This window comes from Meleagris gallopavo, chromosome 2 (genome assembly GCF_905368555.1).
Source record: "Meleagris gallopavo chromosome 2, MGAL_WU_HG_1.1, whole genome shotgun sequence".
In the NCBI taxonomy this organism is placed as follows: Eukaryota; Metazoa; Chordata; class Aves; order Galliformes; family Phasianidae; genus Meleagris; species Meleagris gallopavo.
The window spans coordinates 105,602,555-105,617,429 of NC_139405.1; the positions used below are offsets into that span (position 1 = coordinate 105,602,555).

Genomic DNA, 14,875 nt, shown 5'->3' on the forward strand with positions numbered 1-14,875 from the left:
CGAAGTTCTTTCCAGAGAGAGTGGTGAGGTGCTGGAACAGCTGCCCAGAGAGGCTGTGGATGCCCCGTCCATCCCTGGAGGTGTTCAAGGCCAGGTTGGATGGGGCCCTGGGCAGCCTGGGCTGGTATGAAATGTGGAGGTTGGTGGCCCTGTCTGTGGCAGGGAGGTTGGAGCTTCATGATCCTTGAGGTCCCTTCCAACCCTGGCCATTCTGTGATTCTGCGGGCAGTTTGCTAAGCACTTGCTATGTTTTCTGGATAGGGTGAGCTTTGGTGTCAGTTTTCAGCTGATTGTTAACAAATTTGGAATTTACAAGAACAGTTGGTTTTCAGGCTGGAGTTTAGAAAGTTAAACACGTGCATGACTTTGGAATGTGATCTTAATTCAAATCTATACGTCTCCCACTCCTGGCACCTTCCCGTGGTTCTCCGGAGGAGAGAAAGAAAACATACCATTTTAAGGAGTATTTGGTACTTATTAGAATTACCCGTACAGCCGCCTTCCCAAGAATTTTGATTTACTGCAGGTTGTTCCTGCGTCGCACGCGGACATTTTTAGAGAACAGATTTCTTATCGCTGTGAGCACTGAATGGCTTCCAGAGCTCCACGATCAGGGAGCAAAAACCTTACATCCCTCATAAAAGGTAGGAAACCATGCGATCTATAAGCCGATTTGGCAGAGGCAGCGGCTGTTGGTGCCAAGATTTGGTTCCTGACCCGCAGTTTCCTGTTTTTAAATCTATTAATTGATTTGCAAAGAGCATCTTTTGGAAACAAGGACTCCGACAGCCTGGCACAGGCTGGAGCTCCGCCAAGACTGCTTGGGAAGCTTGCCATGCGGGGAGCGAGCGAGCGCGGGAGCGAGCGAGCCGAGGGAAGAAAAAAAGGCAAGACTTGGCACGGCGCAGTCAAATCAGCTTCTTTTGTCTGCTTCCTCGGCTTGAGCTTCAGGAAAGAAAACCGTCCTGGGGTACAGAGAAACTCACAACTTTTTTTTTTTTTTTTTTTTGGTTTTCGAACTTAGCTGGCTTTTTAAGTCTCTTGGGTTGTCCGAAAGTGGTGGCACATAAAATGATGCTCGGTTGGCGGTGGTGAGAGAAATAAGACTTCTTTAATGAAGCCTCTGCAATGGCAGATTACATGTGTGAAATACGATATTTGATTTTTTTTCTTTTTTTTTTTGTGTGTGTGTGTGTGTGTGTGTGTGTGCGTGTCTGAGTAAACTGCAAGGGAGCCAAATAACTTGGAAGAATACAGAGGCAATGCCGAAATCAAGAGGGAGAATTTCTGTTTTTTTTTCCTTTTTGCGGCGACAAAAAAGTTTTCGTCGACACAAATGTGCTTTAAAACCAAATCTGACCTCTGCCGGAATGTGTTCAGAATGGGAATTTCAGCGTTTCTCTCATACGTGCTGCAGATGCTAACTTTTAACGGAACGTCCTTAAAGCTTCCATCTGACTCAGCGCTGGAGTAAAAGTAGAGGGAAAGTTGGGACGTCTTAATGCAAAAGTGAGTATGTGCTTAAAGCAATGCTGTTTGTTTTGCTGCTCTGTGCTGCCCCAGCTCCATCTCGCAGCTATCAATGCCAGCACTGAAGACCAGCAGGGCAAGAAGACACCCAGACTGTGCCTGAAGGGCTGTAAAAGAAATGAGAGCCCGGCTGTTTTGTTACTGCTTTGATATCTCTTCCAGTGCATCTTAGAAGACAGTGTGTGAAACTGCCGAATTTTCTTCTGCTGGAGGAAATCAGAGGTGGGGAAATATTGACTTTTGCCAAGGGAGGGATGTTCGGAGATGACGGAGCTGGGTTTCAACTGATGATGCTGGATAGAGGAACTCCAGTTTGTAGTAACAGTACTTGTTTGCTGTAAATTGTGGAAAAATCTGCCTTTTTTTTTTTTTCCATACGTGGATTAAAAAGATCTGTGACGACTGAAGCGTGGATGTCTTTTGATTTCAATAAAATTAAGGACCTGAAAATCCGTTGTTGGTTTTCTCCAAGGGTGCCTGGATTTTCAGTGGGACAGGTACCTTATTTCTGATTTCCTAGGAACAAATGCTGGTATCCTGCCTATTAGGCCTGGATGTGGTTGGATTATACTCCTCCTGCTCTGACAGTCAGCACTGTTATTTCAGAGTAACTGTAAGGCATAGCTTGTTATGGATCGTCTTCACTTATAGTAAGTAACACACTATCCTTAAAGAATTAGATTGTTCAGCCTGTAAGATGTACTTCTGCAGCATGTCAGAAATCACGTATTTCCTTGATTCTTCTTCTGTGCTCAGGGGAAGTAAGAAACAACATGACTGAAAAGCACGTTAACAGATGTATTTTCCTTTTAACTGCACATCGTGGGGTTCTGATTACTAGACTACTAGAAATAACTGGCCTTTTTGATTATGGGAAGGATCTTGGCTTCCTTAATATTGAATTGGTTTTATAACAGGATGTGTCAGATTTTTTCCTACATCAGTGAGCCTTGTGAAAGATACTCTAGTTATAAATAGTGGATAAGCTGCTGTTGTGATTACCATGCGATATACTGAAGCCCTTCAGAATGGTTTGTTAGTGAGGTTTTGAAGAAAGTGTCTCCATTAAATGACCTGTTTGGCTTACAACGATATCAATAGTGTCGTTCTAAATGGTTTAAAAAAAAGTTGTATTCCACAGATAATTGCTAAGCTGGGTATCCCAGTGTAGACACAAATTAATTCTGCAGTTGGTGAGAGTTCAGGTTTGCTTTCTGTGGAGCTAGATTGCACGTTGTCCATTCCTGTACAACATGAATGTGTGATGTGATGGGGGAAAGAGAGCTGTGATGGGTGCAAGTCTGCACTCAGCATAATACAGTAAGTTGGTCTGTGTACCTACTCTGAAATAAATTTTCTATATGTATATATTTTTTTAGAAATAGCATATGCTTCAAGACTACGTACAGTGTTCAGAGCAACTACATTTGAGGAAAAAAAATTGTAGTAGACGTCCTTATTAAAAGTCAGGAAACAATAGAAAACATTACGGTGCTGCTAAGTGAAAACAAAGTCTGAATGTTAGAAGAACCATATTAGTCTCCTGTGTACTTCTGTACATTTCTTAAGTAATTTCTCCGGTTTTTAGCCTGATGAACACGTGGGTCCTCGCAGTGTGTTTAAAACTATATTTGTGTGAGTACTTGAATGTACACTGACACTGAAGTTATTCTGAAAGCAGATACTACAGTTTTGAAGGTATTTATCTTTGAAACGTGTAGTGAGTACATCCTGCTTTCCTACACTGTTTATTTCTTTTGGCCTACGTAACAAGGGAAGTATTTTTTTCTATCTGCTAAACCCTTTCCTTTTAAAAAGAAGTACATATAAATATTATTTTGGTGAAATATTACAATTTGACAGATTTAATCTGAATTACACAGTCATATTATTGGTTTTAGAGTGTTGATTGCATGAAAATTTACTTTGCGAGTGTAATTTGATGTGATTTGTCATATTTGTGTGTCTTATTTAAGAACGACCATAACTTGGAGTTTTCTGAATATTTAATTAGCTTGCTCGTTATCACTGTTCATTTATGATCCTTAATTATTGGTTAAGCTTAGTAACTTGACAAATTCTTAATGATTCGTTAATAAATATTTAGTTATGAGTTGTACAACTAGAAGTACAGAAGTAAGAAATTAAAATGCCTTAAGGTGACATGTTTAAGTGTGAAGGTGAGGATTAGGGTGTAGGGTTTAATTTGATTCCTCTTAAATTATGAAGGCATAGTATTATTTCACACGGCAGATTTGTGCTTGATGCTGTAAGGGGCCTGCATCTAGTAAGGGCCTGTGTCTAATCTGCCTTACGCATTATTGATATACACCAATCAAAGTTTACTCTTGTTTTTACTGGTTTCAAACAAAATTCCCATCTATGGGACTGTAGTTTTTGTGTATATTTGTCAACTATTTTTGACATGTTGGACTCATTTGTAAGGGACTTTAATTGAGCGCTTGCTGTGAACCCGTGTGTTTATAGGACAGGGAAGGGGGGCAGTTGCCCAATGTGACACCAGATCTTCCCTAAATATGGCTGTAGGGGAGCAATGCAAGTGTTAAAGTACACATACATTGCATGCAGCAATGCCTAGGTCCGTGGAGAATGGTGAGGATTGCCTCAATGTTTGGTAGGACTCCAAATTCTACTATTGGTGCGGTGCTCTTACATTCTACACCCAATATTCTTGAACAGAGCTGTGTGTATTTTAGAATTCTTTTCATTTACTGTTACTCCTGAATAACTGCATATTTAGTACTACAGTACATAACAAGATGTTTTCTCTCTTTATGGCCGGGAGTCATCGTTTTAATTACCACGCGTGTCCATAGCATGTCTTCCTTCAGATCTCACTTAATCCACAGCTATGTGGATAAAACCAGGAGTGCATTCCTCGTATTTTATCTGGAAGTCCAAGAGCGTCCAAGATGGAAGACTGTCTGAGAAACACAAGAAGGCTGTGGTTTTCTCTTCTTTCTTATCATCTATACCTGACTATAACTAAGTATAAATTTCTAGTTAATGAAAATAAATAGCTTCTTCATTTTAATTAAAATTTTCCAGCACTGCACATGCATGAGCTGGGTATATTCTTAAAACCCAAGTTGGTGTAGCATTATCAACATTGGTAGAATCCCACTCCTTTATTCAGCTGAAGGTATAGGCCACAGGCTTTATCTCTACAACAGATATCTTGAGTGAAATAAATCTTTTGTCCCATGTAGCTGTTAAATAAACTTGTGAATTAAGTCCATGTTATACCCAATGGGAAGAAATCAGCTTTAGGTGATACAGAAAGCTGTCAAATAGGTAATGTGACTCACTCTACTGACCAGGAGAGCAACATTAGAGGCAACTGGTTCTTATTAAGGTATCTGGAGTATAGATGTTTAACTTTCAGTGAAGTCAAACACTTAGTAAGACAGCTTACTTTATTTCAAGCCTTCCTTTTACACGTCAGCAATTACACAGCCGTGTGCTTCCCCACAGTACGTTATTTTGCACACCCAATTTCAAGGTTAAGAATAGAAGAAACAAGGACAATAAATGAGGAGGCTAAAGTACTAATTCCTATCATCATAATTTTTTTGTCTGTTCTCACATTGGTTGTATAGGTGCCTCATAATCCACAACTGTTTAAGGCCTGATTGATTCTGATAATCTTGTGGAAATCATCTCCAAACTGTGGAGATGATGGAAGCTTTTCTCCTTGCCAGTTGTAGACATCGGTGTTTTGCCGGTTGTTTTCCTATGGCTAAATCATCCTTGGTCTGTGCCCATTTTTAGAAGTTGTTATAGCACTTTTTCCATATTCAGCTGATGCTGTGGAACTGTAGAATGTCTGCATCAAAGGAGATGCAAACAGGGACTCTTCACCAAGTGTAGCTGAAAGCTGTGGTGGTCTTTGCTTTTTCTAGGGTATTCTGTGTCCTCTTATGTTCATGGAGATCCCATTTGTTGCTGCTGGGAAAATATAATGAAAGAGGATTGTCCACTGTGCATTTTCTCTTGAAAGTAATGGAGATATTGGGTTTTAAATGTAGATCCAGTGTGGATGTTCTTTCCATCACAGGGGAATTAGAGATCTTGAAAGAAGTTCACTTGTTCAGCTTTGCAAGTCACCCAGTCCTTTTTGTAAGTTGGCCAAGACCAAGCAGAACCCTGTATCATAGTTCATACTCTGTTCATCATAGCTGCAAGGCTATGATTTCTTTTAATTAGGTTATTTTTCTCTTAGTATAAGTAAGGTTAACTTTTCCTTTCTGGTTCTGCTTTGATTTTAAACCTTGTGAAGACATAAAGAGGCTTAAATCTTGGTGAGCGTTTGATGCAGGAGAGGAACTTCCTGCTATGCCATGGCAAAACCTGATCTGTTAAAGGGAGAATGTGAGTGATATTTGGAGATCAATTGGCTTCCTTTAGCTGTAGATTGATATGTCAAACTTTCGCAGTGTAGACATCTCATCATGTGACAGTACTGCTGCCTTTACACTGCAAGCTCTGATGTCTGCTGAGGTTGAGGTTTACTTTCCCTTGAAAGGAAAGTAAAAGAAGCCATTCCCTTCTTTTTAGCATTTTTTTTCAGTAAGTGTGAAAAATATGTTTGAAGATGTTTATTAATGCTTCTTATATTTTCCTAAATATCTTGAAATGGATTAATTTGTTGTTGTATTTTTTTCTCTTCCCAAGTATACGTGAATGGGATACTTCACATTCATGGCCATTTCTCCTGTATCCCAGGTCCTTTTTTAAAAATTTTTATTTTTATTTATTTATTTTTTTTTTGCATTAGTATTTGATTGTCTTAGTAGTGTTAAATTCAGGCACAAAATAGCTTCTTTTGAGAAGCATTTGGTGAGCTTCCTCCCTTGGCATTTCAGGCTGCCTTCTAAAGTCTGTGGGTCCTGCTTAGTTAATGTAGTCCTGTGGGTAAGTCCAAGTGTGGTTATGTATGTAAAGTAGGGGTGTGTTTAAAGCTCTTCTAGAGGCTGGAGGAGCTATTCAGGTCATTACCTCTTTCTGTAATATGTATACAACCTTATTTCCCAGTATGTTGGTAGCATTTGGTGTTACAGGTATAAAGGTGACACCGCAAAGAGAAATGATAAAACTCTTTTTCAGGGAGAGTCTGTGGATTTCCTCTTCACAAGGTAAGATAGCAGCTTGCCAGAAGTTTATATTAATGCTGTCCTTGTTCTTATCTCTGTAATAATGGGTGTGAAAAGAGCTTTCAAGGGAAATAGTTTATAAACTCCATGAACATCTGAAAGTTCAGGAACCTAACAGCAGTACCTAGTGCTTTTAGACATCCTAGGCTCTTTGGGAGGTCTTCGTGGAGCTGACAGCTATGGTCCAGGGCATACTGGAGCACTTTGGAGCTATGGCTTAAGCCAGCTGAGATGCTTCAGAGCACGTGAAATGATATTGAGCGTTTGGAATTGCTTTCTCCTTCATTCTATGACTAAAAACTAGAGATGTTTTTTAGAGATTCTTTTTTATTACAAAGTATTTGATTCTCAGAGTCAGTTTATACAATACAAAGGAACATGGCCCTACAAATAACCTAATCTGCCTCATGAGTAATGACAAGATAATTCATGAGTATAGGATCAGGATCCCTTGTGGTGTGTCCTCTTAGTCATACATTCTGGCATCCTAACATCAGCCTCAGCACTTTTGTTCAAAGCAGTGCATTCATTTGCATATCTTTTGGTTCATTTTTCTTTCTCTATTCAACACATCTTTTTTTTTTTTTTTTTTCTTATAACCTCTGCTATTTTCAGTTTCAAGATAACTGATTTATTTTATGGCAATTGGTTCAGCTAATTCCCCTCTGTCTCCATTCTTCCCTCTTTGCTTTTCAACAATCAGCACCTGAATGCATCTGTTTAAAGAAAGAATCCCTTTCTCAGTGAGGGTCTCAGAGAAGATTCATGGGGTCGGAGGCATCCTTTATCTATCTCCCCGTGAAGAGCTGATCTTGGACTTCAAAAATCCCAAGAGTTCAATGACTGCTATTTGAATTCACTGTGCTTATGTTAGGACTGCTTTATTCTGAAGTTGTTCTTTGCACCATCCAGAGGTGTTTGTGGTTGCAGGGTAATATGGGTGTAGTACATGAGAGCACAGAAATGAAGTAGGTCTTGAAATGTACATCTTAACGTGTGTGTGAATTAGTATCTTTCTGGCCAGTAGCACAGGAACCTGCAGAACTATCTTTGAAAAACACAACACCTGCAGAAAAGTGCTGTACTCTGATTTTTCCCAAAATATTTTTGATTAAGCCAGGACTAAGGGTACTTGTATGGGTACCACAGGAAATGCACTTAGTGCAATTTATGAACTAGATCAGATGGCAACAGAGTGTTCAGAAGAACGATCTGTCCTTATTCTGTGACCATTTCTAATCAATATAACTGATGATTTGCCTAAGGAAATTATCTGATTGGCACAGAAGACTCACTGTTTCTCCTAAACTCTTATTCCTGCTGACCTTTTCAGCCTGTGTAAAAGCTTTGCTTTGTCTGAAATGGAAAACTCTGGAGTATCAAATACTAGTTTTCAAAATCAGAAAGTGTAAAGCATGTATGAGACACTGACTGTTTTTCGCCTGGGTTCTCTAACAACTTGCTAATGGACCGTATTGATGGGAGAGAAATGGAGAATATCATGACTCTGGAACACGATTTTTCTTTGTTTAGAAGATTGGATGGAACGCCTGTGGGAACTTCACTCTTCTCACAGACATTTTAGGAAGATGCTTCCGAGGAGCTCCACAATTTAGGAGGAAGTCAGATTGCCAACAGAGGGACTCCTTTAATACGTAGAGAATATGCTTACTGAGTTTGAAAGGAAACTGGAAGTTCTGAATAGTGTTTGGTTTTGATTTCATATCTTCTCATCACAGTTTAGTGTAGCTGTCACACAGATCTTTAAGGAAGCTTTCATAAACTCTTGATTTAATATGCAGAAGTATCTGAGTTTTTCCTTACGTAAAGATAAGACGGAGCAGGTCCCTCACAAGCAGTTCAGAGAGGAAATTGGTTCCCTGGCTTTTTTTTTTTTTTGAAGTGTTTCAGGATGCACTTCTTCAAGAAGTGTAGTATGAGTGGCATGTGGTATAGAACGGTGGATGGGATTTGTATTAATCAGTAGTTATTCTCTGTGCTACACTGTGGAGTATCTCCATTAGGGTACAGAATTCTGTATTTATGCTGAGACCTGGAGCAGTATATATGATGCTTCTCTGACCAGGTGTGGAAGATCAGGTTCCATATTAGCAAGTAAGGAATTGGACTCAACAGTCGTTATAGGTTCCTTCCAATTCAGGCTATCCTATGGTAGGATGTTAATATGAGATTTATTTGACCTTTCATATAAATTAGTATTGGAATAATGAGAGAAGAGGCGTACAGAAAACACCAATCTACGAGATTGCATTAAAAAATGGAGCATTTCCTTGACTGTGCCGTAGACAACACACTTGCTGCTTTCCTGGCATGTAACAAGGGTTTAATTCCAGCTTTTCCATCTGTGAAATGCAAGCTTTAGCGTTCCATGTGGGCAGATTTCCATTTGTATTGATTGTACAGCACCAAATGTACAGTGGGAGTGAGTTTATACTAGATGAAAGCCTTCTATGTGGGTTTTCTTTTGGATGCCTCACAGCTGTGGTTTTTCCCATCCCACAAACAGGAATAGGAATGAGATCTAATTTGCTTGTTCATGTAAAATATACCAACTACAAACAAAGAATTCTCCAGGGTCCTTCTACATAGAAGTCTGAGACGTATCACTGTACTCCTTATTTCCCACAGACAGTGATTTTGGTGACTTGGATTCCAGCCCAGAGTAAAATATTTGCAAAGATGGAGGAGAGGACACCAACAGAAGATATGTATGTTCAAGAGATGCATATTTGGGAAAATCTTTGTGATTTGCTTCTACCGCATTGACAGAAATACTTGGAATTGAACATTATAGGATGGACAGTTTTGTACTGAACCAGGCAGTACAAATTTCTTTTCCATTAGGTTTATTGCAGCACCGAAGACTTGTTTTTAGGAAGTTTCCCCATTTGTACTGGGGCAGCATAGAGCTCGCAGCTTGCTTTCCCGTGAGTTTGTGTTGTATGCTGTTCCTAGCTAGAAAGCATTGCGTTGCTGCCTCCTTGCTTGTGAATTCTTGAGTTATTTTCCTTGAGAGCACTGCATTCTAAACTCCACTGGTGTGAAAACAATGGATTTCAGAGAAGAAAAATTTCTCATTTACTTAGCAAGCCTTAAAATAGTATTTATGCTTCATCTTTACATGAACAACCTTTCTCTTTCCCCAGAGCTGTGGATAAAGCCATCTATCTGCAGCGTGGGAGGCGGAGAAGAGGTAGCAGGTGCTCTTGGTTATTTCTTTCTGTTTTATGCAAAGATTGATACCACCTTGCACCAAGTCTCTTCAGAACACTTTGTTGGCTGTACGTGGTTCTAAGTGAGATCAAAACAGCTGCCAGACCCTTGGTTATGAACATCAGAGCAAGTGCTTGGTTCTTTGCAATGACAGTTAATGTGGCTTATTTCTGCAGTTAAAAATGGACAGCACTTCTATCACTTTGTTCATCAAGACCAAGTGCATGGTGTTACTCTTGGGTCAGGGCAGTCCCACGTGTGCAGGCTGGGAGAAGAACTCATGGAGAGCAGCCCTGGGGAGAAGTACTAGGGGTCCTGATTGGTGAAAAGCTGGATGTGAGCCAGCAGTGTGGGCTGCAAGCCCAAATGGCCAACAGCATTCTGGGCTGTATCAGTAGAGGGGTGGCAGGTTGTCCCCCTCTAGTCTGCCTTCATGGGGCCTTTTCTGGTGTATTGTGTCAAGGCTTGGGGCCTCAGTGCAGGAAGGATGTTGGAGTGGGGGCCAGAGGTGGGCCGGGAGAGTACTCAAAGGATGAGCACCTCTCCGGAGAAGAAAGGTTGAGGGAGTTGGGCTGGTTCAGCCTGGAGAAGGGAAGGTTCTGGGGGCATCTCATTGTGGCCTTCCTGTACCTGAAGGGAGCCTACAGTTGGGGGGGAAGAGGGAGAGGGGAGAGGTCTGTCTAGCATTGCATACAATCTGATAAGGATAGGACGAGGAGGAATTTACCTTAGATATTAGGAATACTTTTAGATGTTAAGTAGAAATCTTTTGCTGAGAGAGTGGTGAGGCTTTGGTACAGGCTGCCCACAGAAACTGTGGGTGCCCCATCCTTGGAGGTGCTCAATGCCAGGCTGGATGGGCCCTGGGCAGCCTGAGATGGTAGAGAACACCCAGCCTTTGGCAGGGGTTGCAATTAGGTGGCCTTTGAGGTCCCTTTCAACCAAGCCATTCTAGAATTCTTCCACTGAGCAAAAATGTTGTGAGGGTTATCCCATGTTTCCTCGTGGCGCATCCATCTGTGGCACCAGCCAAGGAATTGAAACATGGGCACTTAGTAGAGAGCAGGGAGTGAGCCACTTCAACCTGAAGATAGAAAGTTCATGGTCCCTAGATGACAAGAAATTATATATGCTTTTCTGTTAAAATCAGTTTTGCACAGTTGTGTGATACAGTTGAGGAATTTGAAATGTTTTGTTCTTATGCTATTATATTATTGTTTTCTATTTTTGTGCACCCTAAGTAGTAACTTTTATAATTATGCAATGTCTACTTTTTTAAACTAAACTAAAATGTAAACTGTAGCATTAGTTTAATTTTGAATTCAAGATATACATTTTTCTATTGTAAAAAGATATTTTCCCACTGTAAAGCTTTTTCTTTCACATAGATTCACGCTGTACAATATAACTTCTTATATGCTGTAATAACACTTTCTCTGTATAAATTCGTCTGAAAGGGCAATGTTAAAAGCTGCTGTATTTGCAGTGAATGAACAAGTTCTGGGAGAGAAAGCAATCTGATTCCCTGCAATACTGTCACATTGCCTCTTCTTTAAAATTGTTGTGTTGTGGGAAGCTATTGTGCTACTTACTTTTGTAGCTGGAAAACATTATTCTTGTTATTTAATTCAGATGCTGACATAATGAGTGCTCTGCTGTAATGAATATTTGATGCGCTTATGTTAATGTAAATGCACAACTATCTTGCCAGTTCTCCTCAACCTTTTATAACTTAGACAACAATTGTGAGAGTGATGCAATTGGTCTGCACAATGCATTTTGATGAAAAGGGAGAATATTTTTATGGGCACATAGTTAACAACTTCCAGAATTTGTTTTCTCTTGTGGTCTTGGCTGCTGTTCAGAGAGACTTTAACTTGAAATAGTCTCTTTAGACTCTCATGAGAGAATTGGGCCGGGATCAATATCTACAGCGTAGGTATGTAGGACTCATTACTCTCATTTTCCTTCGTAGTCAGCAGGCAGAGGTAGGCACTTCTAAGCAAATTCATTCATTATATGATACGATGCTGTTGCAGCCTCAGGTGGAATAGTTGCTGGCAAAACGTGGCATCTCCTCATTAAGTTGCCTGCAGAAGTGCTGAATGATGTCTGAGGTGCTCATAAGCAATGAGTTTGTAAATCAAGGCTTTTCTTCAGCTTTCCTAACTTGGACCAGATAAATGTTAGCGATGCATAATGCTTTGTAGGCACATAATTACATCTAACCCTTTGTGTGCATGCCCTTGGGTGATGCCTTCAGGTTGCCATATCACATGGGAGACACAGCAGGAGAGACTCTATAGGAGTAGATGAGCAGATTTTCTCGGCCACTGACTCTGCCTTTCCTGTGCCCTGCTGGTGGTAGGGCATGATTTGGAGTAGTGCACTTTTTTGGCATTCCAAGTTTAACTGGAAATAGTCTAGAGGACGGCAATGGTTGTGATTAGAGATCTAGGAAGTGTAATCAGAAAGCAAACTTGAGTTGCATAGCCTAAGGAATAGACGACTGAAGGAGAATGTGGTAATGCTGTTTTGTTCTGTGAAGCACTGCTTAAATCAGAAGGTAATAATCTATTTTGCACGTACAGGTTGACTAAAATAAGGCATAACATACTTAAACTGTGGCAAAAGAGACTCAGGTTAGATACTAGAGGAAGTATTCTAAAGACAAAATCATGGAGTCATGGAAGAGCTTGGGTTGGAAGGGATCTTTGAGATCATGGATGATTTCAGGGGCTTTGGAACATGCATCTTGACCAGTGTTTAAAGTGAGGTTGGACAAACCTCACTGAGAGGTGACAACAGGTAAAGAAGAGCTGATGGACCTCCTTTTTTTTTTTTTTTTTTTTTTTTTTTTTTTTCCTTTTTCTCGAGAACCTTCAAATCTGCTAGTCTGTAAAACACATGAAAGATGAGAGAGAAAATGACCCGAAGAGGTGGTGACTGCTCAGCGTTGGTGAATGCTGCATCCTGATGGAGGGCACTCTGCAGGAATGCAACGATTGTGTTCCCAGTTGGCTCACATGGAAACCCTTAACACAGTGGGCACGTACACATGGGTGGACGTGTGGGTCAGCAGAGAAAAAACGCTCAGCACCCATGCATTGACATTGGATTCATCCATCTCCCTTCTCTGGGAATATGTTTTACACGTATATTCCTACTAATGGATCTTTGACTGGTGAGAGGATCCATTAGTGGGAATACCATTAATGGAATACATGCATAAAATATGGATCCCTGCAGGAACTGGCAGAGACGCTTGGTCTATTCTCTTTAATGCCTGTTTTCTCACTCTCATTTGCTTTTTTAAATGAGAAAGCAAAACGTATTTCTCCTGTTCTCTCTTGTCCTTTTTTAATACAAAATAAAAGTCAGTATACCTTTGTTCAATAGTGCCAAGTCAATTTTTCTTCTTCCTTTCCATTTGATTGAGAATTTATCTTCTATTGTTACACTGCAGATAGACCCTGGGCTCTTATTCCTGCTGAATGTCCCAGGGAAGAGGACACTGAATAATGCTCAGCATTCAAGTACCCACTCCTATTGGTGAAGTCAGTTTTCTGCACCCCAAAGAGAACCTGCAGTAGTTCTCAACTCACTGAAGAGAAAGTGCAGAAGTTTAACATGTCTGTAGAAGGTATCACTACTTTCTGCAGCCCCTAGTACATTTTCAACATCCTAATTCTTTGTTCCTCATTAAGTGCTCAAATGACATAAAAAGAGCTTTTTGCCTTTTTTTTTTTTTCTTCCCTTTGTGATTCTAGTGAGCAGTCAGACAGTGACCACAAATGCCTTCATTAAAGGTGCAAAGTTGGTGATACAACTGAGAAAAATAGCGTTTTATGGCTCTCCTGCAGAGTTCTTATGACAGCCTGCAACTGCTGGATTGGGCACTGCAATTTGGGAACACTGAATGATATCTGCATCCAAGAAAGCTCCAATAACTCTATGGTAACAGCATGATGTCTTTAATGTTGATGTGGCCATGGACATTTAGACTGCTGTGTCCACTTCTGGGCTCTCCAGTTCAAAAAAGAAAGGGATCTTCTAGAAGAAACTCAAAAGAGGACCACAAAGATGATAAAGAGCATCTCCCATCTGAGGAAAGGCTGAATAACGTGGGTCTGTTTTGCCTGTGGAAAAGAAGACTGAGGGGGGGATCTGATCAATAAGTATCTGAAGGAAGGTAGGAGGCAAATGGATGAGACCAGGATCTTTCTGCTGGTGTGTAGCAATAGGACAAGGAGCAGTGGGCTAAAACTTGAACATTCAGTACTAACATGCAGATTACATCGTTACAGTAAGGGTGACAGAGCACTGGCACAGGCTGCCCAGAGAGGTGGTGGAGTCTCCTCCTGTGGAGATATTCAAGACCCATCTGGATGCCAACCTCTATTGTAGGGAACTGCTTTAGCAGGGAGTTAGACTTGATGATCACTTGAGATCCCTTCCAACTGCTGCAATGCTGTGAGGAGGCTGCCTACAGTATCCTGTAATTATTCTTCCTAGCAAGCTAAGAGCACTGCATAGCAATTTTATATACAGTCAGCTTTATATAAAATAACACAGCCTCTGTAGTTCTGTATCTAGTTTTTTTTTTTTTTTTTTTTTTGTCAACTGATTGCTGATTTGTAAGTCACGGCATTCTCAAATGGACAGCTTATATTTAAGCTGATGTAAGGATGATTGCAGATATTTGATGTAGTTCAAATATTTTGAAATCAAGCTGTAATTTTTCTGCTGGTGACAGCAATTTATTCTGAAAAGTGGAGCATGAAGCAGTGGGAACCCGACAAGTTTTGAGCTGTAGCAGTGTAGCCCGATTTTTCAAGCTTGAAACTGGATTTCTGAATCTGTACTTAAGTATTGATTTTGTTGGAAGGTGTACGAAACTGGTCCTTTCAAAAATCAGGCTCCTCTAATTATGGAGG

The 14,875-nt window shown here is 40.4% G+C and overlaps 1 protein-coding gene across 5 annotated transcripts in view; it reads left to right on the forward strand.

Annotated features, from left to right (window-relative positions):
* Positions 1-14,875, forward strand: part of MSRA (methionine sulfoxide reductase A) — a 263,186-nt gene that overhangs the window by 14,761 nt on the left and 233,550 nt on the right. Inside the window, exon 1 of one of the 5 annotated variants that reach the window (XM_085218308.1) lies at positions 2,042-2,180. The exons of the other annotated variants lie outside the window; for them this stretch is intronic. Within the exon in view, the coding sequence (XP_085074434.1) occupies positions 2,057-2,180 (124 nt within the window). The 5' untranslated portion in view covers positions 2,042-2,056. Of the gene's footprint in view, positions 1-2,041; positions 2,181-14,875 lie in introns of those variants that run through there. 5 annotated transcript variants of the gene reach the window in all.